The sequence below is a fragment of the Centrocercus urophasianus genome, unplaced genomic scaffold (assembly GCF_019232065.1).
Source record: "Centrocercus urophasianus isolate 14NV4802_14NV808 unplaced genomic scaffold, USGS_Curo_1.0 seq_15, whole genome shotgun sequence".
NCBI classification, from domain to species: Eukaryota; Metazoa; Chordata; class Aves; order Galliformes; family Phasianidae; genus Centrocercus; species Centrocercus urophasianus.
Genome location: NW_024884697.1, coordinates 43072184 through 43098380, shown reverse-complemented (window position 1 = coordinate 43098380; position 26197 = coordinate 43072184). Strand labels below are relative to the sequence as shown.

At 40.3% G+C, this 26197-nt stretch overlaps 1 protein-coding gene across 1 annotated transcript in view; it reads right to left on the bottom strand.

Annotated features, from left to right (window-relative positions):
• Positions 1–26197, bottom strand: part of PLXNC1 (plexin C1) — a gene marked incomplete at its 5' end in the record, with an annotated part of 68180 nt that overhangs the window by 8080 nt on the left and 33903 nt on the right. Inside the window, 15 exons of the mRNA XM_042815888.1 lie at positions 18–181; positions 1655–1762; positions 1851–1882; positions 2718–2772; positions 6559–6662; positions 7243–7420; positions 14645–14791; positions 16148–16346; positions 16912–17036; positions 17497–17538; positions 20580–20683; positions 21073–21174; positions 22243–22342; positions 25445–25636; positions 25753–25959. Coding sequence (XP_042671822.1) covers positions 18–181; positions 1655–1762; positions 1851–1882; positions 2718–2772; positions 6559–6662; positions 7243–7420; positions 14645–14791; positions 16148–16346; positions 16912–17036; positions 17497–17538; positions 20580–20683; positions 21073–21174; positions 22243–22342; positions 25445–25636; positions 25753–25959 — 1859 coding nt within the window. The remainder of the gene's footprint in view (positions 1–17; positions 182–1654; positions 1763–1850; positions 1883–2717; positions 2773–6558; positions 6663–7242; positions 7421–14644; positions 14792–16147; positions 16347–16911; positions 17037–17496; positions 17539–20579; positions 20684–21072; positions 21175–22242; positions 22343–25444; positions 25637–25752; positions 25960–26197) is intronic.

The window sequence follows — 26197 nt, the reverse complement described above, 5'->3', positions numbered from 1 at the left end:
CTGTCACACAGCCGTACCTGTTGGTTTTCCATATGTGAACCACATCAGGGTCAGTGATTCTTTTGCTTTCGGCCTGGGCGTCCAGAAAGTCAAAAAAGTACTTGATGGCAACAGGTGCTTTATTGTTAGGTAAACTCCAAATACTCCGGAAGAGATTTTCGACAACGGAATGAATTGCAACCTGAGAAGTAAGGAAGCGAGGAGTGCTACGGTTACACAGGAGAAAAACAACATTTGTCATCGCCAAGAGCCGAATGTGCGCAGGTGAACCACGCACAGAAATCACAATGTGTTTGTGACCAACACCTGGGCCATGGGCTACTGGCAACCGACAGTCAGCAACAAAACTGAAACTGCAACCACAGCGTAACAAACTGCTTTCACACATCACTACTGCTCTGCCGATGGGAAACAAGTGACAAATGGTACGTGAAAGGAATCGCTCGTGGCATTTGCTGAACAAAGAACCTCAGCTCTTCAGACACTGTTCACACCTCTGCTGAAGGCATTTGCAACACGTGGCTGCAACAAGAGGGAGGTGAGGAACTGAAGTTTAACCAGCTCTTGAGGGCATGAGCCTTCAAGCTGCCTTACAGATAGAATGTGAGCTGCTCTCACCAGTAGCACCTCTCAGCCAAGGCGCTGTGGCTGCTGATCTAATTCTAGGATAGTGGCTTGGGGTGGCATACAAAGATGAAGAACTAAATGCTGGGTATTCCTGATCCAGGAGCGAAGCTGTTTGGCTGACAAAAGCAAAATCTGGACTGCTGACAGACACACTGACATCTTCACTAATGGCTTAGCCCAGCAATTCCTAAGGGCTGATGCTAGTTTCCATGCCTAATGAGAAGTGACCAGACTTCACTCCCACTTCCAGTAGTGTCCCAAATTGCCTCAGATGCTATCAACAGTCTAATTAAATGATGATTGATAGCTTTTTAAATGCAAGAAGGCGATCGTCATCATCATCCCTTCAGGCCTCTCGTATCTCACAGCTCTCAGCACAGTGCACTGATTAATATTTTAAGTAATACGCTGCTGAAAGAATTTTATATCCCATCTGAGCATGTCAGAAACAAGATGACATTACTGGAGGGAATAAATGTGGCTAACTCCAAGGGATGTCAACTGTACGTATTAAGTAATTATATTACCAATCCCAAGGACCCTGTTTTTAAAAATTCATCTATTTATTTTGGATGCTTCATTGGAGACCCTAAAAAGATTATTTCATTTCATGGGCAGCATTTGCTGAAACTCAGGCACTAGAAACATAAGAAGTTGCTTCTGAGTTGGGCAGACTCCCACCGGAGGGCAAATGAATTGCTGACTGAAAGGGACTGTTCTTACTCTGTGGAGCTCCGTAGCAAAACTCAATTTCTGCAACTCCCATTAAAAAAAAAAAAGTTTCACTTCTTGGGGAGATGGAGTGTGAATAAGAGTATTTTAGACCTCTAGCGTTAGCAAACGTGAAGTGTGGCTATCTTTACAAATGGTCCCAGTCAGTAGTTTGCAGAGTGATTTTTACAGGCTTTTTATTTAGTATGTGATAATGCACAGGAAGCTTGCACAATTTCTGCTTAAATTTCTATTTTCTTCATGCAAAACTTGCCAAGCCTAACACCAGCCCCCAAACAAGACCTTCACGGCTTACCTTGGTTGACAGTAGCTTTGTCAGATACATTTCTTTCACTTTGAATTTTTGCTTTCCTTTGTGACCCGATCCTTTCATGTCTTTATTTGCTTCAGAGTCTGGTAAAATCTGTCACGATAAGGTTAGAGAGATTACACAGATACAAATACAGTTCAGTAGTACATCTACTGTGTAACAGTGCAATGACTGAACTCACCAAATGACAGTGCTCATCAGAGTAGTCCACATCTAAACAACAGAAAGCAAAGAGCAAACAGACATTAACGAAACATACAGCTACCAGCTGTGAAGTCTGTGCTGTGATGCATGAGGGTGCTGAGCAAGCCGATCAGTGTCATACTTTCTTGCCTGCAGGGTGGGGGAAACCTCAGAATTGCACCAGTTTTGGGTCACATCCTAGTTCCAAGCTGTCCCACTAAGACAGTTCTAAGCTGCTGCTGGAATGAGCTGGCTGCAAATATCAGCCCCTCTGAGAGGAGGGTGATCAGCAGCAGAGGAGGTGACTGCACAGTTTCATCTCTGGTAAGAGCCCTTAGTGAAGCAGGCTGAAGTCAGGTTTGAAAGCACTAGCTGGGGATGGGCAACTCTGTTTTTGCTGAGGGAGGAGGCAATGCCACCCCGTGACTCATTCCCCAGGGGCACGTCTTGTAGCTTCAGATGCCCGCTTTGACTGCGTGGTGAGTCACAGTCACACGCCACTTGTGTTTCTCCCCAGGGGCGGACACTGGAGCAGGGCATACTTCCTGCGCTGCTCTCATCAGTTTGTGCTATTCTCTGGGGTTCCCCGCTTTCCTGCCTATGAGTTTGTGCCTTGAATCACTCAGAAGCCAAGGACTATAGGTCATGCCTCTCTTTACTTTGCCTTCTTTCTTCCTCCTGAGCCCACTGTACGTGCCAGAGGCCCACAGCCAAGGTAGCACTGCTCTTCATCTGGCTCAGTTCTGCTGAAGTGCCAATTTTTCTGAGCTGCTATTGACCGAGACACAACCTGTCATAGCTTGGCTCTCTGCATTCCCAGCCCATTCTCTACAAAAGATCAAATAGATTGCAGTTCATTTCTTACCTGAGTGGGTATTTGTCTTCTTTTTCAAGACTTTTATAGTTGCTCCATTTGCAATCTGAAAGCAAATCCAAACACGTCTTGCTGAAATAGGTCACACTGAGGGTCTAGCCCAGAGCTATTCTCAAACTCAATTCCCAAAGCCACCAACTTATTTATGCCCCATGGAAAGTAAGGTCAAAATGCATATCTAGTTACTTTGTGATTTCTAGGCAAGATCTTCCTTCTCCTTGCCTGAATTTATAGTGCTGCCAGGATAGTGAGTGTTATCATTGAAAGGCCTGGTCTTCACAATGAACATCTGGTTTTAACCCCCCTGCTCTGTGCAGGGTCTCCAACCAGCAGACCAGGCTGCCCAGAGCCACATCCAGCCCGGCCTTGAATGCCTCCAGGGATGGAGCATCCACAGCCTCCTTGGGAAACCATCCACAACCTTCCCTGTGTTATCTTTGAGTGAAAGTGCAACTCATGCTTTTATTGTCAAAGAACAAGTCCAAAATGGCTCACACTGAGAACTATACCACTGCTCTGCTGTCAAACGCTGGGTTTTGCCAAGTGCCAGTTTACTTCTCTCTATAATTACAAAAACTGGCCAGTCCTAAGAAGGAATCTCTGCCAAAATATTTCAAGTGTTTTTTAAATGTTGGCAGACAGCCCAGTGTGAGAGACCAGTTTAAACACTAAGATACTCTATCAAAAGCTGTGTCTTGCAGAAAAGAATTATGCACTTACACTTGCTCCCCGAAAGTAAATATAATCTATTTTACAAGCTTTATTTTTGCAGCATTTCCACTTATCATACAGTGTTTCAGAACGCTTCAGATAACACAGAGCACTTTAAAATTTGGCACAAGTGGGAATCTGCTCTAAGGCTCTCTCTTGACACGACAAACGCCCAGAGAGAACAGGAATCCTCCTTCTTGTCCCTGAAGACAGGCAAACAGTCCCTGAGCAGCGTGGGCCACGTGCTGCTGGCAGTCCCTCCCTGAGGAGCACAAGAGCAGCCCAATGCTGGGATGGCAGCTCCTGCCCTGGGGGGGAAGGGGAGTTCAGGAGAGAACTCTGCTTTCTGTCAGGAGTGGAGGTGCTGCTGCAGCATGACCAGGATCTGAGCTCCTGCTTTGGCTTTTACTTCTGGGGCAAGAGCTGCTTTTAGCACTGAATGGAATGTGCTTCCCCTTCTTTACCATTGCTGCAGTGGTCATACTTACAATTTTTTTTAGTCTGGTCTGTAAAAAAACTCATGATATAAACCCTTATTTTGGGGTCCAACTGCCTGACTTTTTGCAGTGGGTTGCTCTGAACATCGTTACTGAGCTGGGTGTGTCACTGAGGGAACAGAGAAGGGCAATCTGCACAGACCCATACAATGTGGTGTAAAGCAGCTCTGCAAAACAGAAGACGCAGTGTGGCTCTGTGCCTCCGCCTTGCTCACCAGGCCTCCTCTCCTCCCTGTAATAATTATTTTCAAGGTCTGCGTTGGTTCCTAGAGAGCGTGATGCCACTATAGCCTGATAAACTGAGATCCATGACTGGGCAGCAGATCTGAAAGTGGCTCTCTAGCTATCTTCTTGTGTGGAAAATAAGACTTCATGATAATCAGCAGCTTTCTTCCCAAGGCTTGTAGTTATTTGCATGCAAGCAATGCTGCAGACCTCATAAATAATCATATCAATGTCCATACCAAGAACACAGACTTACAAACAAAAGAACACACAAGGAAGAAACACAAAGTTATCTCTCTCTTCAGAAACACTACACCAAAACACAAGCATCCCCTACTTCTGCATTTTTAAACGCAGTGTAGAAACTGCCTGTTTTTTCAAGAGAGGTTGGTGAGTGTAGGACCTTTGCAGTGCAACCTTCATGCTTGAGTATCTTAAAAAAAGACTCAGAGGTACTTCCCAGTTCCAGATACTTGATTCATTTGTAGCGTTTAAGGATGGTAAGCAAAAAGAAAAAGTTCTGGCTTGCCACAAAGCTCTAGGTCCTGTTGAGGTGGTAAGCTCAGGCAACGTTATTACCCTCACACAGTGCACGCAAAGTTTCCTCTTCTTGCTTTGCTTGCCTTTGCGTTCCTTTTTGCATCAATATACACACAAGAAAATAAACTGGGTAAGCTAATTCCTGATACCTGCTACTAATCCACTGCCTAAAATGTCTTCTCAAGGTCAGAAAAAAAAAAAGAGGACTAAAATATCTAACAGATATGCCCAATGCTATTTTTCCATAGGGCAGCTGCTAAGCTATAATTAGTATAGTTACAGCTTTGTAGAAAAGAACCAAACCTCCCATCTAACTTGCATCTGCCTGCAGAAACCACAGATGAAAACAAGGTCTAGGACAAAGATACCCAGGGATGGCAGTGACCAACTGGAGCAAACTTATTTGCCACGAGGTATGGCACCCGTGAGCCACAGCACACCACGGGCTCAGGGAAAGTAAAAAGCTGCCATGTAAAGCAAGGCAACACTTGTAATAGCTGCCTGCAGTAAAAAGGGCTGGTGCTATCACACTAGGCACAAGTTTAGATACTTGATCAGATGCAAACCTGCAACAACCTTTACTGCATAGATACTGACTGCAGTACTGCAATGTCCTTATTTGTACAAAACCTCTGCCAGAGTGGGGGGAGGCCCTATGCTGACGTATAGATAAGATTCAAGAGAAGCACAGGAAAATCTCTTAAGACACTGGACTGGGAACTCAGGATGTCTGGTTCACCTCTGTCACCCTAGGATGTAAGAAGAGCAACAAACACCTACAGAAAACTATGAAGTCACCCCAAAGGAGCTTGCTTCAGACCTGAATAGTCCACCCAAGCTACAATCAGTACTGCTGGAAGTCCTTGCTCCTGTCTCTGGATGGCACCGTACTTGAACACAGCAATTTGTTCAGGGTTTGCTCTGGTTTCTGAGAACCACACTGCATTGGATGACACAGACATACTCTCATTAGCAAAGCTTACCTATATAAGCCAGACTTTCAGCAATGAGGCATGAAGAAAGCTCGCTAAAAGCACTCAGCACAGCACACAAACTTCATTTCCAGCATCTACTGGTAAGCATCAAAATGTGAGCTACCATATCAGCTCATGCCAGCCATCTGCTGCACACCTTAACTCACTCTCTTGCCCTCCAGTTTGCCTAGCATCAGTGGCAACTCCCTAGCAGGCAATGCTGCTTGCTATGCTTTTGCAATGTGCCACTCCAAAAAGGGTTCTGTCCCTCTATGTGGGCCTCTATTGTTGCAATGATGGAGAGGAGTGCAGCATTAACAAAGACTGCTTGAAAACTGGTTGCAATTGGAATCAGAGGGGAAAAATTAGGTTGTAAGTGGTAATATAGGTGGAAGCAAAAACAGAGAAAAAGGGAAAGAGTTAAGAACAAGGTCTGTAAAGAATAAAAATCAAACTCATCTCAGCAGCCATTTGATTCTGACTCTCGATGAGCTTCCACAAAAGCTCAGATAATGAAAATATGAGGTGGGAAGAGGTTCATAGCTGCTTATGGTGAGACAAAAAACTCAGCAGCAAAGAATAGAAGAGGCTCAAGACAGTGATCATAGCTGGAAATCAGATGATCTTTTATCTAAATTGTCTGACTAAAGTAACTGTTTCTCTGCAAGGAGCCCTTCAACAAGCAAAACTCTGAAAAGCAGTAGAAAATGTGAATCATTGGCAAGAACACTGCAGGTCACATTTCTTTCCTTCTGTTGGTGATGCTCAGCTGTGTCTCCAAGATTTTGATCAGTTGAGATATTTCTGCACAGACAGCATTTAGAACTGGGAGAAAAACTGCTTCTCAATTCATTGCTATTTATTGTTCATGGCTTTCCTGCTTACCTTGTAATGAGCAATGGTATTTAGCTTCCTTATCCCATCCTCCATCATCTCAGAGGAACCATCAATATCCAACAATTCTCTTTGCTGCTCCTCAGACACAAGTTCTGCAGTATGACAGCAACAGAAAACAATTACATCTCAACCACATTCTCACTGTACAGATGGTTGTGAAGAAAAACACCACCTAATTATTTTTGTACAAGTGGCTCCCAACTAAGCTCTGCTTCTCTCTGTCCCTCTGCAAGTTCACGTGGGAGTGGTTTTGCAATCCCACGCTACAGATTATTCTTATGGAGAGACAGTCAGGACGGCTTCCATTCATGGAAGCTATTTTGTGTTGGTCAAGACAGAATTTTAGAGGTGCTATCACCTGCTATTCTTTTGCACAAGTGTTCCCTGATGTTACTGCTATGTTAGGACTAGAAGACACAAAGAGTAGCACATTTACTATTAATGCATACTGAAGTTCCTGCAGAAGTGAAGCAGATGCAGTTCTGCTGTTTTAACTGCTCCTATAAATCACGTAGGTTTCCCTAGAAATACCTTGTAATAAATAACGTTCTTCCTAGAAGGTAAAATATATATATATATATATCAAAGCCAAATGTAGGAATTCCTAGAATGAAAACTCCACTGACAGATGAGTGAACTTTATGAGAATATAACACAGTGACATGCTCTTACCAAGACCAATTTCACCCAGCTGAAGACCATAGGGAAAGCCGTTCTTATTAAGGAAAGCTTGAAGGCTCTTCTCCTTGGTTTGGCCTATGGTGTCACAGTCCAGCACATTAACTTGAATAGTTTGACAGGCATCTCCACTCTCATTTTCGGGGATTTTTTCAAAGATAACATTCACAGTCTGGGGGAAGAAACACAAGTCATTCTGACTTAAAGGGAGTTTCTGGCACGGAAAACAACAACCACCTGACAGAAAACCTGACACGTTTTCAGCATATTCATTATTAAAGCTATTTTGAATAAGGATTATTAGAACAAATTAAACAATTAAGCATTTAGAACTCTGTATATCTGAAAAATCAAAGATAAACAGCTATGTATTTCCAAAAGTGCCTTTTCGTATTCTGCTTTTGTGCAAATCTTTTGAAGTGAATTACAACAAAAGGCCAGGAAAAATTACAACACATGTTCTGAAAAAAAACTAACAGCAACAAAACAGACAGACCCCAGAACAGTTCTTGCCTTTAAAATGAATTTTTTAAAAGCAAAAACTGTAGGTGACTAGAGATCTGATAAGGTTACTTAGTAAGTCATCATGGTAAACAAGATCGATTTTGAGCAGATAGGAAGCAATGTTGAAAAACATATTTAGACCAGATTATGCTGAGTAGCCATATCACTCACACACACACACACACACACACACACACAAAAAAAAAAAAAAAAATACATCTTCCTTGGAGACATCAGTGTCTGTCTACATACAGCCACATCCCTAGAGGCAGGGCTGTCATGGTCAGTTGCAGAAGCAGTGGAAGGGAAACACACGTTGCAGGAGTCAGAACCCAAAGTTCTGGTCCAAATCTGCACAGAGAATAGTGTAATTTAACCTATGCTGTGTTACCCTGTGTCAAACAACTCAACAGATCCTATGGGTGTAGCACCCCTGCCCTTCAGCTCATAGCAACTCTTAGCTGGAAAAAAACAAACCTGTCTGCTAAGACCGCATACAAGGTATGTATGGGTCAAGTCAGTGGGACTGAGTAAACATCTCTGGTCTTTTTTCAGCCAGGTTCTATTTCTGGGCAGGTCAGGTCAGACAAATCAGCTGCTTCCAAAAGGAAGGGAAAAAAGGATGACGATGGGATAGCTACTGCATGGTGATAAGAGCAATCCCTCCTAGTGCCACAGCTTACTGCCCACAGAGACATCACTGTTCAGCTGCATGCACGCAGATGTGCTGGTGATGTCTCCAGACAGAATTACTGCAAGCACTTTAGGTGCCTGCAAAGGAAAAAAAAACCAAACCAAACCAAAACAAAATACCCACAAAAAAAACCCCAAAAACGACCTACTTGAATTGTTCTGGCTGTTGGACACCTCTGGTATAATGACTATCTTGTGACTGAAACGTGGGGACTGCAGGTACAACTCAATAAAGGAGCGATCGTTAAAAGAGGAAGCAACTATAAATGTTTATTTTCTTCCTGCTGTCATGTGAAGGAAAGAACTTCTGTCCAGGTCGCTGCAGGAACATGCTTTATCTCTTCTGAGAAAAATGAATAGTTATTAATAGCTCTGAAGTGCTCTTTTCTGCTCTGCTACCCAGCAAGTGTAGAAATTACCAGACGCTGTTGGTATAAAAAGTAGCCCAATAAGACATTAATGAATTTCACTGTTTCTATAGAAGCAAAAGAATTATTAAAACAGGGTCGTGCAGCTATGAAGATCAGGATTTAATGAAGACTAGGACATAACTAGAGTAACTGAGAATAACTTCATCATCAGGATACAGAGAGGCTTAATTGTGAGGAAAATGAGTCCACCAGAAGGACAGATAGAACAGAAGAGGAAGAGATGTGGGAATGGTGCCTGCAGAAGAACAAACAGACTGTATGCCATGCCTCAGGTTGGGATTTCATGCAGAAAATTAGTAAAAACTACACTGGCACAAGAATGAGGGAGTCATGCTTGGTCAGGCCCACAGACCAACTGAACAGGCAACAGTATTGTCCTTGACTTTGGCTTCACTGAGGTCATGATCTCGTGGGATAAAACAGTAGACAGAGAATAACTGCATTTTGTCTTTGGAGATCTCTCCTCTACATCTGAATCGAAGTCTTTGTCAACCTGATCTTTCAGGAGTAGCTGCTCACTCTTCAACTGGAGCCGATTTGTCCTTACGTTCTTGGAAATGCTCCCTCCTTTAATTGAACCTTGCTCCTACACTGCATTTTTTTTCCCTTCCTTTTGGACTGTCAAGAGAAGCAGTCCTTTACTCTTCTGCTATTCCTTTTCAGCACACATTGCTCACAAGTGTGCAGCCTCTTCACTCAGTAGCAGAAGTGTCCTCCTAGGCCTGCTCAACTCATTGTAGGGAGACAGGACTGTAAAAAGAGAAAGGTAGTTCCTTATGTGGGTGGAATATAAGTCATTTACAGATTCCTTAATCTGAAGTTTCAATTCTGTAAGGAAAATGACACCTTGTGACTCAAAAGAAATATTTGAACACACAGTCTCTAACCAGGGAAGCCAGTTTTGCCGATACAATTTCCTGCAGAAGTTAATCTTAAGAGATGAAGCAATTGATGAGGAGCTAGAAAGCCAATTATGATTATGTCTTCCCTCTGCAGCTGAAGTTTTCACAAATAACATTCAACCTGTCTGACAGCACAACCCCATCTTTAGAAACCATTAATCAGAAGCTGACAGTCACAGTCACTGCATTTAGATACAAAGTGTGGAACTGTAAAAAGAACCAGAAGCAACTGTAAAATTAAAGGAGCCTTTAACAACGAACCGTGAGGGTCAGAAAACACCAAGAAAAATCACAGGAGGACACATAGACATCGTGAGCAAACACTACTAGGCCCTTTTCCAAGACTTTGGAAAGGAAACAAACAGAAAAACAGCACAAGTTAACTGAGGGAAAGACTCAGGAGGAAATTACAGGACATTTAGTGCAACTTAGTAGTATGTAGAGCTGGGATTTGGTGCACTAAAAGTTAGTGGTTAGCAACATAAAGTCACAGTGCTCTTTAGAAAAGGCTCAACACACATTGCAAGAACTGTTAAGGCTATTTAAGGAGAAGGCAGCAAGTATCTGGAACTTCTTGTTTGGAAACTAGTTTGGAGTCTTGCTAAAAGACAGGAAAAATAAATTAAAAGACTTTTTTTTTTTTTCCACTCATGCACTGACAGTAATAATGACATTTGAAAACAATGTTTACAGATGCCTTTTCAGATTAGTAGTTTTCCTGAAAATGATCTCAAACAATTCAGTAAAGCTATTAATATCTATAGCAGCTAATAAGTGAGATGTGATTTAATAAAGAAACGCCATGATGCCATTCCTTTTATTAGATGTAAAGAAAATTCATCCAGGAAATTCAAGGCCTCTTGTTCATTACCCTGTTCTCTATTCAGCTTTGCATGTCAACAACATTATGGCCTTTTATGAGGCAGACTAAGGAAGCAAGAAAATCTTTCAAGCTGCAAAAGAGAACAGTAAAGTAACATAAAGGAGACAGCAACCAAACAATGATAAACCCTAAACCTATTCCCTTATCTTCCACACCACAAAATACTAGAAACAGGAAAAAGCAGAGTGATCACAAGCTCCTCCTGAAGCAGACAGAACAGTTGTTTATCATAAGCGATAATAAAGCCAAGAAACTGGCATTAGAAAATGTTACGTAAAACAATATCTGCATTGCTGACCTCCTTGCAAGGGTTACTGTGTCCCTTTCTGTTGATGAAAATCTCCAGACATCACACACTTGTAATAGTTTGCTTATCTCTCACAAACATGACCAGTAATACCACATCCATTGCATATTGGTAGGAAATCAGTTTGTCTCTGTTTTACTCCGTTACATCCCTCTTATCTTTTTAACACCCTTCTTTTAACTAGTAAAGCAGTTCAACACTTTAACAGCTTCCTATCATCACACAGCTTCACTTCACTTTTGACAAAAGACTGTTAGCTGAATGAAATCATTTCTTCTCATCTAAAAATGCAAACTTACTTATTTCAGCAAAGAGAATTCAACAGTCTAAATCCCCTCTGAAAATTCAAGATAAGTCTGTAGCTCTTAAGTGCCCACACATCAATTTTACCACACCATCAGATCCTCTCTTTATTTTCCACAGGAGAGATCCCACCAACAATTTCTCCCAGGTCAGGCCCACATTGTGTAGCTTTTCTATTTAAAACAAATCACTTCAGTCAAATGCTAACACTCAGCTGGGCACAGTTTTTTTTCATCAGTCACTGAGCAAATTATCTACCGAGAGCTGCAGCTGCTTGCCTTGCCTGTGAGAAAGCAGGCTTGCTTCCTCTGCTTCTGAAAGGCTCTGTGACGCATCCACATCTCTTTCAAGGCAGTTTTATTTCTCAGTACTCAAATACAAACACAGCATGAAACCCACATGGCTTCTCAGCTTGCACTGGACCATTGCTTTTAAAAGCATCCTTCTTTCAATCCCTCTGCTTGAATATTGACTTCAGAAGCTCATTCCCATTCAATATCTGGCCCTTTCCAGCAGAGAGCGGTAACTGTAGGGGGTCAGCTGGTCCCAAGGTCTGTGACCTTTTTAAAAAATGCACACAGCTTAGCCAAGGGATGGCTCTAATGCAATTCAAAACCAACAACATTCTTCATTCTCTTTTTTTTCTTTTTTTTTTTTCCTATTACAAATGGCCTGATTTTCAGAAAATCTCTCTTTCTGCAAGCCCAGAACTTCTTCCTTCTCATGCCCACAGGCCAATCTGCTACCTATGGAGCTTCTTCTGATTTTTGGTTTGGCTGTATCCTGCTTTTATTGGTTTGGAATGGAAGTCTGCTCCTGAATTAAGGATATGCATGTAGATTGCTTACACTTGTTTATAGCGCCCTGCCACTGATTTCAGAGTTGTATTCTGCATTACGTGCCTCCCTGCATCTTCAAGTGTCTACATACCACAACACTCTGGACTCTGGCTGTCTGCAGATGTGCTGCTGTGACTTCCTGACATCCTCTTTTGGGTTGTTTTTTATGCTTCGCTCTGAACGAGCATGCTTTTAGCACGCCACTTTTGCAGGGCCTTCAAAAGGGGAAAATTAAAATACTTACAAAAGATTGCAAGACTGAGAATGCAACTGCAGTGTCCAAATGTGCAAAAGGCACTTGAAAACTCAGCTCAGAATTTATTTGATATAGAAAACAAAAATGCAGTCCTTTAGACAGTAATTTGCTTATCAAGAAAGGAGGAACATTGTTCCCTGTCTGCACAATTGTGGTTCCCTCTCTATAGAATCAGGTCCTGTCTGTCCTACGATGTTAGAAGAAAAGCTGACTCCTTCTACTTTAACATCTGTTAAATCCTGTTCTTGAAGAGAAAGCCTGCACAGCTGGCCTGCTTCATCACCCAGATAGCCTTTCAGTTCCATCCATATCTATTTCACAACAGTTTAGTTTACAGTATAAAACTCAGACAAAACACCAAAAAAACTTTCTCTCCATCCAGCCAGAGCCGGAGTCCTTAACACCCCATCTCCATAACTCCAGTGCAGGATACCCTCTCCTCTTCTGACAGTTTTAAATTGAATATTCAGTCACTTCTCACCTGATTCCAATACACCGTAGGACCTTGGAAGAGGAAGCTGCTTTATTAATCTTCTAACAGTATAATTTATAAAAGCAGTACCATTTAAAAGCAAGAATACAAAGTACAAGTCAGCAAACACTTGAGAAAGGCTTTTTGTTCTCACTTCCTCATCCATCCTCAGACAGCCTTCCCTAAAGATACTGAGTCCTTCAGACCACTTCCCCTCTCTTCACTGCCCACAAGACCCTATCAGTAACTTCACGTACAGAAATAATAATAGGAAATGAATTTCAGGCAGCGTTCAGTAGGTTCAGAATCAGCTATCCCCCAACATGCCTCTCAATGTAAATTTGTGCTATAAATAAGAAAAGCCAATCAATTCCGCAAGACTGGATGATCTTGTGTTATCTATTAGCAACAAGCACATTGAGCTCTAAGAAGATTTGACTGTAATTTTTTCAGAGTTTTCAGCTGAAAATGAAAATTTAGAAATCTGACACAGAAAAGTTATTATTTCAGTGAGCTTCCTATATGACCCAACTTTTGATCTAGCTAATCCAATGGGTTGCTGACCCAAAATTTCCAAGGTCATGAAAAGCTCACTCCAAAACAAGGCATCCTAGGACCTCATGATCCAAACATGCAGACCTGAAAACTGAGGCCTTGCCTCAGAGTACGGGCTGTGGAAAGGCCTGATTTTTCCTCCACAGCCACTGGCACTTGTGCTGTCCTTGCCACAGTAGCTGCTGCCCTGGTGATTTTTGCTCCCAAGTTCTGAAGCCTACTTTTTGGTCACACTTCCCAGACTCTGGAGACATTCAAGGTCAGGCTGGACCAGGCTCTGAGCAACCTGGTCAGCTGCAGGTGTCCCAGCTCATTACAGGGAGTTGGACTAGATGACCGCTGAAGGTCCCTTGCAACTCAAATGATTCTATGACTCCACTCCTAAGTATGCCTGGTAACTACAACAGTAAGTCAAGAGTTGAGGAGCAAGGAAGCCATGGAATGATTGGAAATGCAGATTTTAGAGTTCTCCAACTCAAAATAGTTCAGAAATTCTGGAGAAAAATGTGTTCCACTTAATCTGAAAACCTTTTTCAGATCTTCTACTCAAAAAAGTCATTACTTTTACATGCTCAAACATGCAATAATCTTTCTTGTCTATTCTCACAGTTTCAGAATGACAGTCAGGGAAGTCCAGTTTTCAAAGAATTCTGTGTGTAACTGCGAAATAGGAAGCATTTTGCTGTTGCTTTGGGAAAGAGATCTATGGTAAAGTTCAGAAACTCAGCTAAGTTTCCCAGATAGCTTAGTTATAACTAAGCAATTAATTCAAATGCATTACACTGTAACCTTGCTAATTTGGAGCTAACAACATGGAAGCCCATAGCAAATATTCACTCCCTGAAGATTTGCCACAAGAAAACACAACAGAAAAATAGAACCTCTGCATTTCATTCTTTCATTCACAGAAGTGCAATGTAGTTAAAATTCTAAGAATATGTTTACAATTTTGTAGAACACTTTAAAATCAAAAGAAATTTTAATACACTGAGACTATACTAAACCTAACCTTTGTCAATTAAAGCATGCTGTGAAGCAAAAGGTGACAGCTATTTTTAAAATGTATATTGGTGAAACACCCTCTTGTTAAACTCCATTGGATTTTGAAGCTCTGTGAGCAATAGTAATTTTCTTCTTCTCTGTCTGGGAACTTAACCATCACCTTTGCATCTAAGAGCCTTCATTTACCTTACTAGAAAAAAAGAAAACATTGTAGTTGTCTGTTTTCAGAATGTAAACTGCCAAACATACCACTGTTTTGAATTCAGACACTTGCCACAACAGCCAGTCTTCGTTAAGCGTGTACAGGGCTTTGCAAGTTATTGCATCAACAGGTCCTTTGTTTATCTTCTGATTGAGGGTTGTCACTAGCAAATAGAAAGGTTCACCAATTGTCTCCTAGGACAAGAAACAAACACAAAGAATGTATCTTTACAGTCACTAAACAGGCATAAATAACTAGAAAAAAAAAGTCAGGTGTAACAAACATTTCCTTTCAACTAACATGTTATCTTGCAATTAGGAAAAAAAATCACTCTTGAGAACTATCTACTTATTTGTTTAACCTCCATGCTTTGTCTTTGCTTTTCAGAGTGAAGGACTCATGCAAATAGTAAGAGACAGCTGGAGTGTGTGTGGCAAAATAGCTCACAATCCCCTGCTGTGCACAAGTGCACTACAGATAAGCTGCTCCTTCTCAATGTGGCAGATGCTTCCTAGTTCCACCAAACTGCTCATGTTGGGGGGAGATGTGCTTGTGCTCATGTGCATACTTCAGCTACTTCTTCCTTTTCAGGAAGGACTTTGTGAGAAAACAAAGTAATATCTGGTTTCCTTTTAACTTACTTCTCTTGTGGTTTCTGAAAAAAATCCTTGGGAGAAAAGCTGTGGGACATACACGGTTTATCAGTAAGAGTGAACGGTATTGAGCTTCCCCTTCCAACCTGCACCCCAGTATGCAGGCAAACACTTGAGAAAAGAAGGACGGATCTTTGGCTCCATGCAACACTATTCCTGCAGCCCACCTGAGGCATTTTACTAGCAGAGCTCCATAAAAGCAACTGGTGTACTGAGAACAAACCTCTCTGACAACTCTTTGTCTCTTTCCTGGGGTTTCAGGAAAAATGTTTGAATTGCTGAACCCTAAACAGTTCTTCTGCTGTATCAGTGGTACAGGTGGGACTGATACAGATGACACCATCATGCTTGCCAGTGAGATACAAGCAGGACTGATACGAGTGATACCATCATGCTTTTGAGTGAGACAGGAAACAGAACCAAGCACTGAAACCAGGAACAAAATGCTACCAAGAGGGCTAAAATAAACAAGCTGCAAGAGAAAAAATTCTTGTTTCTACTTGAAGTTATAGAGTTATTGAAATTTACAATGCTGTTTGGAGGTTAAAAACCCTGGAAAGAAGTTTAGTTTTCCAGTTGGTTTTCCTTAAACCTTCACCTACACAAAAGCTTTCCAACAGTTTGCACAGACAGGCACAAACTGCATTTTAACATGGAATAATGGCTGACATGAGAAAAAGACATGCTGTGGCTGCAAAATTATCCAAATCTCATCCAAATAAATGAAACAATAATTTCTTACAGTCCACCTCTTTTCCTACATCCCCTTGATGTCAACTAAACTAGAAGTAATGCGTTAAACAATGCTTTATACAGATCCCAATAACATTCCTTATGGAAGAAATCAGTTAAAATATTGCTTTTTGTATGCGATGCAGTGAAAAGATGTACCCATACCCGGAGAAACCCAGAAAGGCAAACAGACATCCAGTTTGTCAGCAATTTTTCTACCACAGATTCAGTTCGCCTAAGGAGGAGTTTAGGCTGCACATTGCTTGACTGTTCCATCAAGTCCTTTGTCAACACTTCCAAAATATGGGTTAGATAAACTAGCTTAGTTTGTAGTGCAATAGTCAAGAAGGATGCAAACAAGCACCTGTTCAAAATAAAAAAACAAAACATAACAAGAGAGAATGCTATAATATCTGAAATTTCTCTTCCAAAAATATCTTTAATAAAAGAAACACTCCTCAGCACAGTTTATATCTTAAGTTTTTAATCTTTAGGCATTGGATCTGCATACCGATGTCTACAAAAATATAAAAAATTCAAGTCCATCTGCTCTTGAGATTATTTTGTAAACATATAATTTGTCTCTACATTTAATTCTGCAGAATTACGACTGCTTTGGTGACAGAACATTTTTTAACTGTAAAACTGTTGATGTAACTGCAGGAAGTATTTACAGTTTTGATGTGAGCTTTCCTGCTCCTTTCCCTCTTTGTTTACATCTACAAACATTCTGATTTCTCTGTAATGGTTTGTTTAACAGCAATGTTTTTCCCTCCGCAGTGTGTGCAGATGGAGAAGATGGAAAAACGCTCTGGAGAAATGCAAGTTTGTTTTGTAAGAAGTGGAAATTACATTTGGATGCTACAATCTATGTTGACTTTTCCTGTTAATTCTCTGTCTTGAAGATGATAAGCAAAATCATACTATACCTGTCTTTCACAGAGAAATTTTTCTGCTTTTCAAGAGTGTGAATGAGAGTAACAAGAAAGTTCTTGTTACAAATTAAAGCATGCAACATGTTGAAGCTTTCATCCTTGCGTGTTTGGTCTCTGCTCTGTAACAGTTAAAGAAAAATAAGCAAACTGTAGTTTGGCTACCATGGATTCTTCATGTTCAGAACGATGGCAAGCAACATACGGGATAAGATCCTGGCCTCATTTCAATCAGTGGGAATTTTGCATTTCATGGGTCTCAGGATTTTACTTAGGATGAATTTGTGCACAACACGGATTGCACACAGAAAGAGCATACATTTTCTGGCATATCCCCAAAGTAATGCCAACAGCTAAGTTTGCCTGTTATCTGCCATGACTAGATCCTGTTCATCTTATTTAAATATACACTGGGTAATGGAATCTTACATATCAAATTTATTTTACACATAAATCCATGTAACCTCCCCCATAGGGAAAAAGAACATAGAGAAAATGCAGTTTGGTGTGTTATAGGACAACACAGCCATAAGGGATACAATCACTTGTGAAAAAATATTTATTGAGACATATCACACTTACCTGTGGCATGTCTTCACTGAAGATGGATGCAAAACCTCCTGACTAAAATATAAGACATGTGATATATATCATTCTGATGTACACAAAAAGTTTCACATTAAACATGCCAAGCATGTTCCCGATGGCATACAACTTGAAATAAAACAATGGAAATCCTGGCCTCTACACAATGACTTCTTCCAGGTTCACTGAAAAGTAAACTCCAGAAGATGACCTGGTATTGATTTCAGTGCCACTGTGTGTTACTCTATGCTGCTGAGCTGCACTAGCACAGCAGTGAAATAATGCTCTGCAGGAAAGGCTGTTCATTACCCTCATCTCCAAATGAGGAAGGGTTACTCCCGGCTGCATCCTGCTGGAAAGCAATGATAGGGTTTTTGTAGCACAGTGACACTTGAGTTCATCTGCCTCCATTCATTTCAAAGCAGTTTCTGAATGTTCCCAAATGAACTCTCCAGGAGGTCCATGCTGTCAGAGACACAGGTGCCACTGCACACCCAGCCCTAGTGAAGGCTATCACAACACAGGGACACCCCCAATTCTCTGACACTTTGCATGTGCTCCTCGTCTGACTCTCACAGACTGCGAGTGCAGCATTCTTTAGCACCAAGTTTACACTAAAAATATTTACCATTGCAAATGTTTTATCTGTGATGCTGGCAGCCCTTCGTTTCTTAATTCTCCCCTTTCCACATGCCTCAGGTTTTCTTCTTTTCTACCCTTCTCTTCCTCTACTGGCTATTCTCATCTTTTTCACAACTTGTTCAGCACCCCTAACATCACCTACCAGTAACATTTTCTCTCCCTACTCCCCCACTATCTGTGATGCAACTAGAATCACATAGAAGGTTAAAAATAGTTGCAAACAGGGAACAGTCATATTAGTGTTAAACCAAACAATGTGGAAAATGGAGAAAGAACAGAGGTAATAAACCAAATTTCACAAGGAAAGTGAAAATCAGGCTGAACATAATGAATACTTTAAGAATAGCTGTAACATCTGTTTAATTTAACACCTACAAGCATTAAGCTCAAACCAAAAGCTACCAAGCTGGACTAAATATAGAAAACTGGAGCAGCAGGAAGCTAGAAGCTCAGAATGAAGATGGAGTGCATCACTCTTAATTTTAGGTATCTGACTCCCTCCTTCAGCAACTAATCTCATTCTGAGACAGATGTCTCAGGCAAGTAGGATGAATCACACTGAGCTGTCTCTCCTTACACCAACTACAGAAGATGCTCAGTGAACAGCTTTGATGCTCATGTTTGAGCAGCTTAGATTATATAAGACAAAACCCACTGAACTCACTGAAAGGCAGAATGAGCAAAATGTAGATATCATTTGAACACATCAAGTTAGCAAGGGAAGTTGTGGTTTATCTTACTTTGACCTTTCTGACACAAGATTGCAATCTACTATGTCTTTTCTGCTTATCTGTAATATTTGCTTAATAAAGCATTTCTCTCCTGCCACATCCACACTGCACAAGGTATATTTGAACACTCACACAATGTAAATGATAACCACTTAGCAGGAAAGATTGATACATAAGACATTTAATAACTTGCCTAACACTACATGTCTGCAGAGAGCTAACAGGCAAGTTCACTTCCTCCATTTATAGGTATTTCAAATTAAGACAAAATCCTCATTGGAAACACTTCAGGGCTGGCAAGGTAACATACAATGTGCACTTTGCCCCAGTGCAAAAAAAAAGGAGGAGTCTGTTCTTTTCTGGTCTTACATAATGCAATAGAGTGACACACTTTGTGCCCTTTTTTCCCCTTCTTATTTTCTTTACACAAAATCAACACTTCTGCCCAGTAAAACAAAATGAAATGAAAAAAGGCAGAAAGCAGGTTTTATTGGCCCACTGAATTCAAACCTCCCATTCACCCCATACAAATTAGACTGACAGCATCATAGCAGGGTAAGGAGAGATACTGCAACTTCCTGCAGTGTGAAAAGTGGGCTCAAGTATACAAAGATGATGCGTATGTACTATATTAAATATGAATCTGATTTAGTAACTTTCATTTGGCACTGTACCAGCAGGAGCTCCAATTCTGCATTTGTCACGTGGGTTTTAATTTCATCACAATGAGTCTTTCGTGGGCTTACATGCAGTGATAAAGCAAAGCAGTGTGCAGACAAGATTGCAGGACGAGGCCACAACAGTGATGTGACATATGCCAAGCAGCATGCAGCTAAACAAATAGATACCAGCTATAACTTAAAACACCACCTAAGCAAACATTTCCACTCATTGGCATCAGTTACACAACAAAATATTAACAGCTGAGACCAGAGCTTTTGCCAATTAGTAAATGCCAGTCAGCACTGTTTAACATCACGGTATAATTTTGAAAGCTGTTGCAAATGCACTTAGCAGCACAGCAATGTTCCACATAAACTGCAAATACAAATATATGTATTTATATATATATATATATATATTTAAGGAAAATGTTCAAGTGAAGGCTTCTCCAGTCCTTTTATTATGCAGTGCCATAAACTACTCCAAAGACCAGTGAAAATATCCACTTCCAAGTAGGACGGTACTTAAGTACTTATGCAATTTCAAAGAATTTGATTCATATTTCTTTGAATCAAGGTCTTATCAGTTCTGTCAGCAGCTTGAAGTAGGCAGTCAGCACAACCCGAGAGCCATCTCTTCATTCTAAAAGTCTAATTAGGAAATATCATGATGATAGCTAGCATGTTAGCTAGCCTGACTGTTACTTTAATTAACTATAGCACAGGAAATGAACACATGAGATCAAAAAAGCAATGGGCAAATTATAGTTTTGTTAGAGTGGCCTGAAAGGCGAGGCTGGACAAAAAGAAGCTGATGTATACACAACCCTTGAAAATTCAACAGCAGTGCTTTAACTACAGCATTTAGGCTTGGTTAAATATAGAGATGCACGGTCTTAAAGTGCTCTTTGGTAGCTGATCTAAGAAGAGTTTCTTATGAAAACAATATGCAGAGACTGTGTAGTATTTTGTTATTTGATCCTTATCTTTCTAGCTTTTTCATTACTATACAGGGCTGACAACTGAAAGACTTGTAAATAGTTACCTCTGGAAAGAAAGTTCTAATAGCAAAGTGTTTGTAGTCAAGGAAAGGAACAGTTCCAAAACTATCCACCACATCTAATTCATCCATCTGCAGTTCAGCAAATCCTGTAAAAACACCCCCCCCCCACCCAGAGCGTTAGTTTACTTCACACAAAATCATCTCTACAGTTAAAACGTGGACCCAATACATGTTCCTTAAAAAACAGTTTTCAGTCAAGAGGATTTGCTTTTCTGAAGCAATTAGGGGGTGGAAAGTAGCTATTTGTTTTTAGTTTCACTTGTTGAAAGAAATTATTGCATGCAATCCTATTAGTTTAGTGCTATCTGCTACTGAGGAGCAGACCAACATTAAAGAGGAACTCTGATGCACCACAAAAATAATTTAGCAGCATTAAATTAAAGTGATTATTACGTGAGCTTCTCCTTGACAGTTTCAGATCAGAAATCACTGATTACAGAATACACTGAAGCACTATAAATCTCTTTATACCTACCCTCGCGTATTTCTTTCCGAATCTCATACTCCAACAGTTCAAGCTGCTGACTCTGTTTACGAGTTAACTCTTTGGACTTGTATCTAGTAACTATGAATGCCACTAAAAGGGAAGGAAAACAGAGTCTGAGTACAGAAATTTCAGAACAGACAACTCCATAAAGGTCATATTTTAATATTAAGAATTTAATTATTTAAGAATTTAATGTAGTACGGAGATTAACATACAATTGCAATCTTCAGATGGATTAATGCTTCTACCATCATCAGTGTGGTAGTACTCATGAGCCCCAGTTATCTGGATCTAAAACCATATTTAATAAAAAAACATTCCCTGTAATGACATCTTGGAATTCTGAATCCAACCTTATTTGAATGTACAGCACACTGCTACACACAGCCTGTGCAGTGAGGTACAGAGTGTAACGACCACTTCCACTACTAACGGCCTACTTAAGGTAGCACTGATTAAAAAGGAAAAGCAGTTTTGAAAAGGAAATCCACTTCTAGACTGTTAAATTCTCCAAACCTTATTTTGAGAGAGAAAAGGTGCCACATACGATCCATGTAAAGATAATACACTTTTTAACAAGAAATCCAACCAAACAAAAGAAGAGGCAAACACCAAGCTTATTAATAAATCGAAATGTATCAAATACATAACCAGGTCAAGACATATAGAAAACAGGAGTGACAAAAGGAGAAGGGGACAATTATGAAATGATGGTTCTTCCTCATTTTTATAATGACCTACAAATTCATAAATTATCCCAATGAGACTAAGCAGAAGCACCACAATGAATGCTTGAGGATGAACAGTTGGGTGGGGCTCATCCACCCCCAGGGAGGGGAGACTGTTGGAAAAGCCTGAGCATTTTGCCTTACATAAAAATACAGATCCTAAGGCTTGTCACACTACATGCTAGTGAATAATCACAGCAAAACGGTCAAAATGACTGCCTTATAACATGCTGTCATCTAGTGAGATGGGACTGCACCACCAGACCAGATTTAACTTTGCCTTGTCTTGTGCATATATTTGTACATTTTTGATAAATTTCAGTTTATAATAAGCTCAAGGTTTCGCTCCTGTTTTGTATGTTTCAGTTTCTTTTTAAGCATTTCTTTGTGTACAGCAAATCAAAAACTGAAAACGTGTGATAGTACTTACCAATTATGACACCCACTACAATAGGTAGCAAAATAAGGACATATAAATATATGTATGATGATGTTGGTTTGACTTCAAGCTCAAAATTTCCTAATTTGACCTGAAGAAAAGCAATGGCTGTGTTAATAGAAGACAAGTATTTCAGCAATACTTACAGTGGCATTTCATATATATTAAAAAATTATTTGAAGCACATTTGAAGTGAGGAAGGCAATAGTTAAAAACATCTCTCTGCACACACAGTGTCTATCTGTTGAGCAGGAAAGCAAGGTAAAACTCCAGCTGATAATGAGGGAAGGAACATTTGCAATAGAGGCCCTGGCCCATTGTCCTCTTCCCCTTTTCTTTGCAGATGTTTCAACCTCTTCACTTAGGACTGCTGGGTGCTCCTGAAGGTCAGCTTCAGAACAAATACAGCATACAAAACATGTACAACACTGTCCACAGCCAATGGGCTTGCCAAAGGCAGGACAGACATTAGTTCTTAGGAATACACCAAAGTTCTGAAGCCTGTCAGACACTGAACTCAGGCACTGACCACTGGCAGAAGAAATTTTGCAAAGAAGAAACTCCAAGAGGACTGTGAAAACACATAAATGAAGGGTAGCTAAGATTATAAACAGACTAGAAGTAAAAATACACTTTGATACAGAAAAAGAATACCACCAAGTGCTGGGGATAGGAATGAGGCTCAGATAATTGAAAGGGAGAGTTGGGTTTAAATTATTTTGGGTTACAGCAGGGAAGGCAGAGATCTGGTGATTCAATTGCTGGCTTGTCACAGAAGGTGAGCAGCCAGCAGACTGCCAACTGGATGGTCACACTGTTGCTATACCGACATGAGCAGGCAAAGAAAACCCACAGGGTTGAAAGGATGCAGCCTTCATACATTTCATGCGGGGGCTGAAAAGTACAGAAGAGAAAGCAGGCCTATTTCCTGCAGCAAATGTATTTTTTCCTTCATTGTTTACAAGTTTTCAAGATCTTATACAAAGTACTTTTAGTCTGAGCCTTCCTAAGATCCCATTTGCTTTTTCCAAGGCTGGAATGCATTGGTAGCTAAACTTGATTAATGTATCTGCCTTTCTCCTCTTGTTATGTCTAACCAGAGTGCTCCTAAAGCAGACATTTCTGTTACTCATCTCTGCTTACTGAAAACTGAGGCAAAGCATTTATTTAATTTTCAGGTCACAGAGTATCTTTAATCTTCATCACAACCTTCCTAGTCTTTTCTTCTATTTATTTTGCTTGTGAATCAGATTAAATATGGAATACCCGAAATCATCTGACTTCTATTCCTATGTTCATTTCATTCTTCCTACATGGCATTTTGAAATTTCCTCTGCATCAGTAATGCCATCAGTAATGCCTCCAAGCTTTGCAGCATCAGCAAATGTTATTAGTGCCTACCTTATTTTTGTGCTCAAGTCACTAGTGATATTAAATAATATCTATATAAAAATTGACACTGCCCACAGTCAGCTCCCATACACAGCATTCAGTTGTTTTAATTTCTAGCATCTTCATAATGACCATGTTAAGTAGTTTACTGAATTACTTCCAGGTACATACAACTGTTGTTTGTTGTTGAGAAAATCACTCATCTTACCAAGTAAACAGATGCAGTACAATCTGCTTTTATTAAAAAGAAGTTGGAGATTATCCCATTTTCCATTTATTTCTAGAGAGCCCTTCATTCAAAACACAATGTAAAGCCTAAGAGAGAGCGAGGATTAAATAAGCAAACCAACTTTTGCTGAATTCTGTTCTATTTGCTTTTTAAATATTGGCTGTATATTTGGTGATCTCCAGTCATACAGTACTGTTTCTGTTTTTCTTGAATCTTTCCTACCAAGTCTATAATACCATGTGCCAGATCCTTCTCTGTGCTGTGATGGGAATGAGCCCACTCTTCCTGCCTTGAGCCCCCTTATCTGCCTGAATCTTGTTTCTGTCAATAGAATGGCATTTTCTTCTTTGCAAACTGATCATCCTGTCTTTCAGCCCAAACTTGACGAGGCAAGAGAGACATCTATTCATAAACCATGACTATCTCATCTTTAGCACCCAGATTATCTTTTCTTCATAGAGGATCTACTTTTTTACAGTTATTTATTTGCACAATTGAAAAAAAAAACACATGATGATATCCTGTTTTCACATTTTTCTTGTTGTTGGAAAAAAAAAAAATAATTAAGCACCAGAAGTAAAATGTTACATGATTACTGCATTTGATTTGCCCTAGCAAGGTGGTGACCTTTCAGTGACAGTTATTCCTACGAAGCTTGCAGGGTGGCCATGTGATATTGCAAGGCAATGTGAATATTTAAATTCAACACCCATCTCAGAAAGACTTTCCTATGCTGTAAGTGGCTCAGATGGCCAGAATCCACAGATGGGAGATCAGTTAACAGTGATATGAAATTGAGAATAGCTTCGTTAATCTTTACTATATGCCATATGCCTTGAAGTCAATACAGTTATTTCTGCTTTATACCAGTTTTACACCAGCATACACTGCAAAAAAGTCCGCTATCATTTTTCTTCCTTAACCATGGTGCATTTAAAAAATAAATGTGTCTTCATCACAGAGCAAATATCTTAAGATGTTACTTAGCCTTGGAATCCATGCTAATGTTCTCATATTTGGCCTGGCTTTGTGCCACGTATTCATATTTTGGTCTCCTTGGTGCATGTTGAATTTTACCTCTTTTTTCACTCAGAAATGCTTTCTCTTGTAGTGATTACTATGCACTTGATCATTCAGTGATCAAGATACTTAACTAGTTTTAAAGGGGAAAAGTGAACAGGAGGACAGAATCCTTTCTTCTCGGTCACACTGCAGATCCTGGCACTCCCTGTAATGCCTTATTATTAATTTCTGTGCTGCAGCCAGAGGTATGACAAGCTGCTACTCTCCTGGAGCTTAGAAGGAGGAAGCTCAGTTTGGGCTGCACAGACCACTTCTTATACTACGATGGCAACCAATCTGGAAAAGAACTCAGTACTGCTAGTGATACGTATGCTGAGGAGGCATGCTTAGATGTGAGGAATATAACCAGACAACTAAGTACCAGGAGAGGGGAGAATGCACCCAATTCCTCCCTCCAAAGGAATATTCATTACCAGAACGTGCTGGTACATTCTACAACATTTGTATAAACAGCCTATGTTAAACTGCATAAAGGGAAATTCTACTTACAAAAACTTTCACTGTGGAAAAGTCAATCTTTTCTGTTCCTTCCCTTTTGAATTTGCACAGTATGGTGCTACGGTCTGGCTTTTCAGTAATATTTTGGACACTGAAGTGTATCTTCACAGTCTGTGAACCATTCATATATGACAGATAAACTTCTACTTCAGTTTTAGAAATATTCAAGTTGTCATTTTCTTTCTAGAGGGAAAAAATTGAATATAATAAGCAGTCACTAAATATGGTAAGATGTAAAAGAAATTTCAATGACTGTTTTAAATAAGTAATTACAGTTTATTACTTTCAAACTTACTTACATATATTTTTAATTCCAGATCAGGATCCAGCTCAGTGTGCAGCTGATAGTTAATGAACACTGGGTCAGGGTGATAATGCAATTTGACACAAGGTACAAAGGCAGTTTCCACTTTAAATATCATATCAACAACTTTACCCTCCGTTGCATGGCTCAGACTTGGCGATAAGTAATGATACTCAGATTTGTTTTGAGGGTACTCCGAGATCTAGAAAGGCAATAGCAAAGCTGCAACAGTCATTAAGTACTCAACAGTGTGTACAGTTACAAACAGAGGCAATCAAAATGATTTTAAAGCCTTCCTGACTTCACACAGACAACTGGCAAATGTCTTCTCTACGATCATGGCTGCACGCAGAGCACCTGAGAAAGTTTCTTTGTCGAGACTGTGTCTACCTTTAAGCATATTTGCCACACTCTCTGTGAGCTGTTTTAAGGCTGACTGA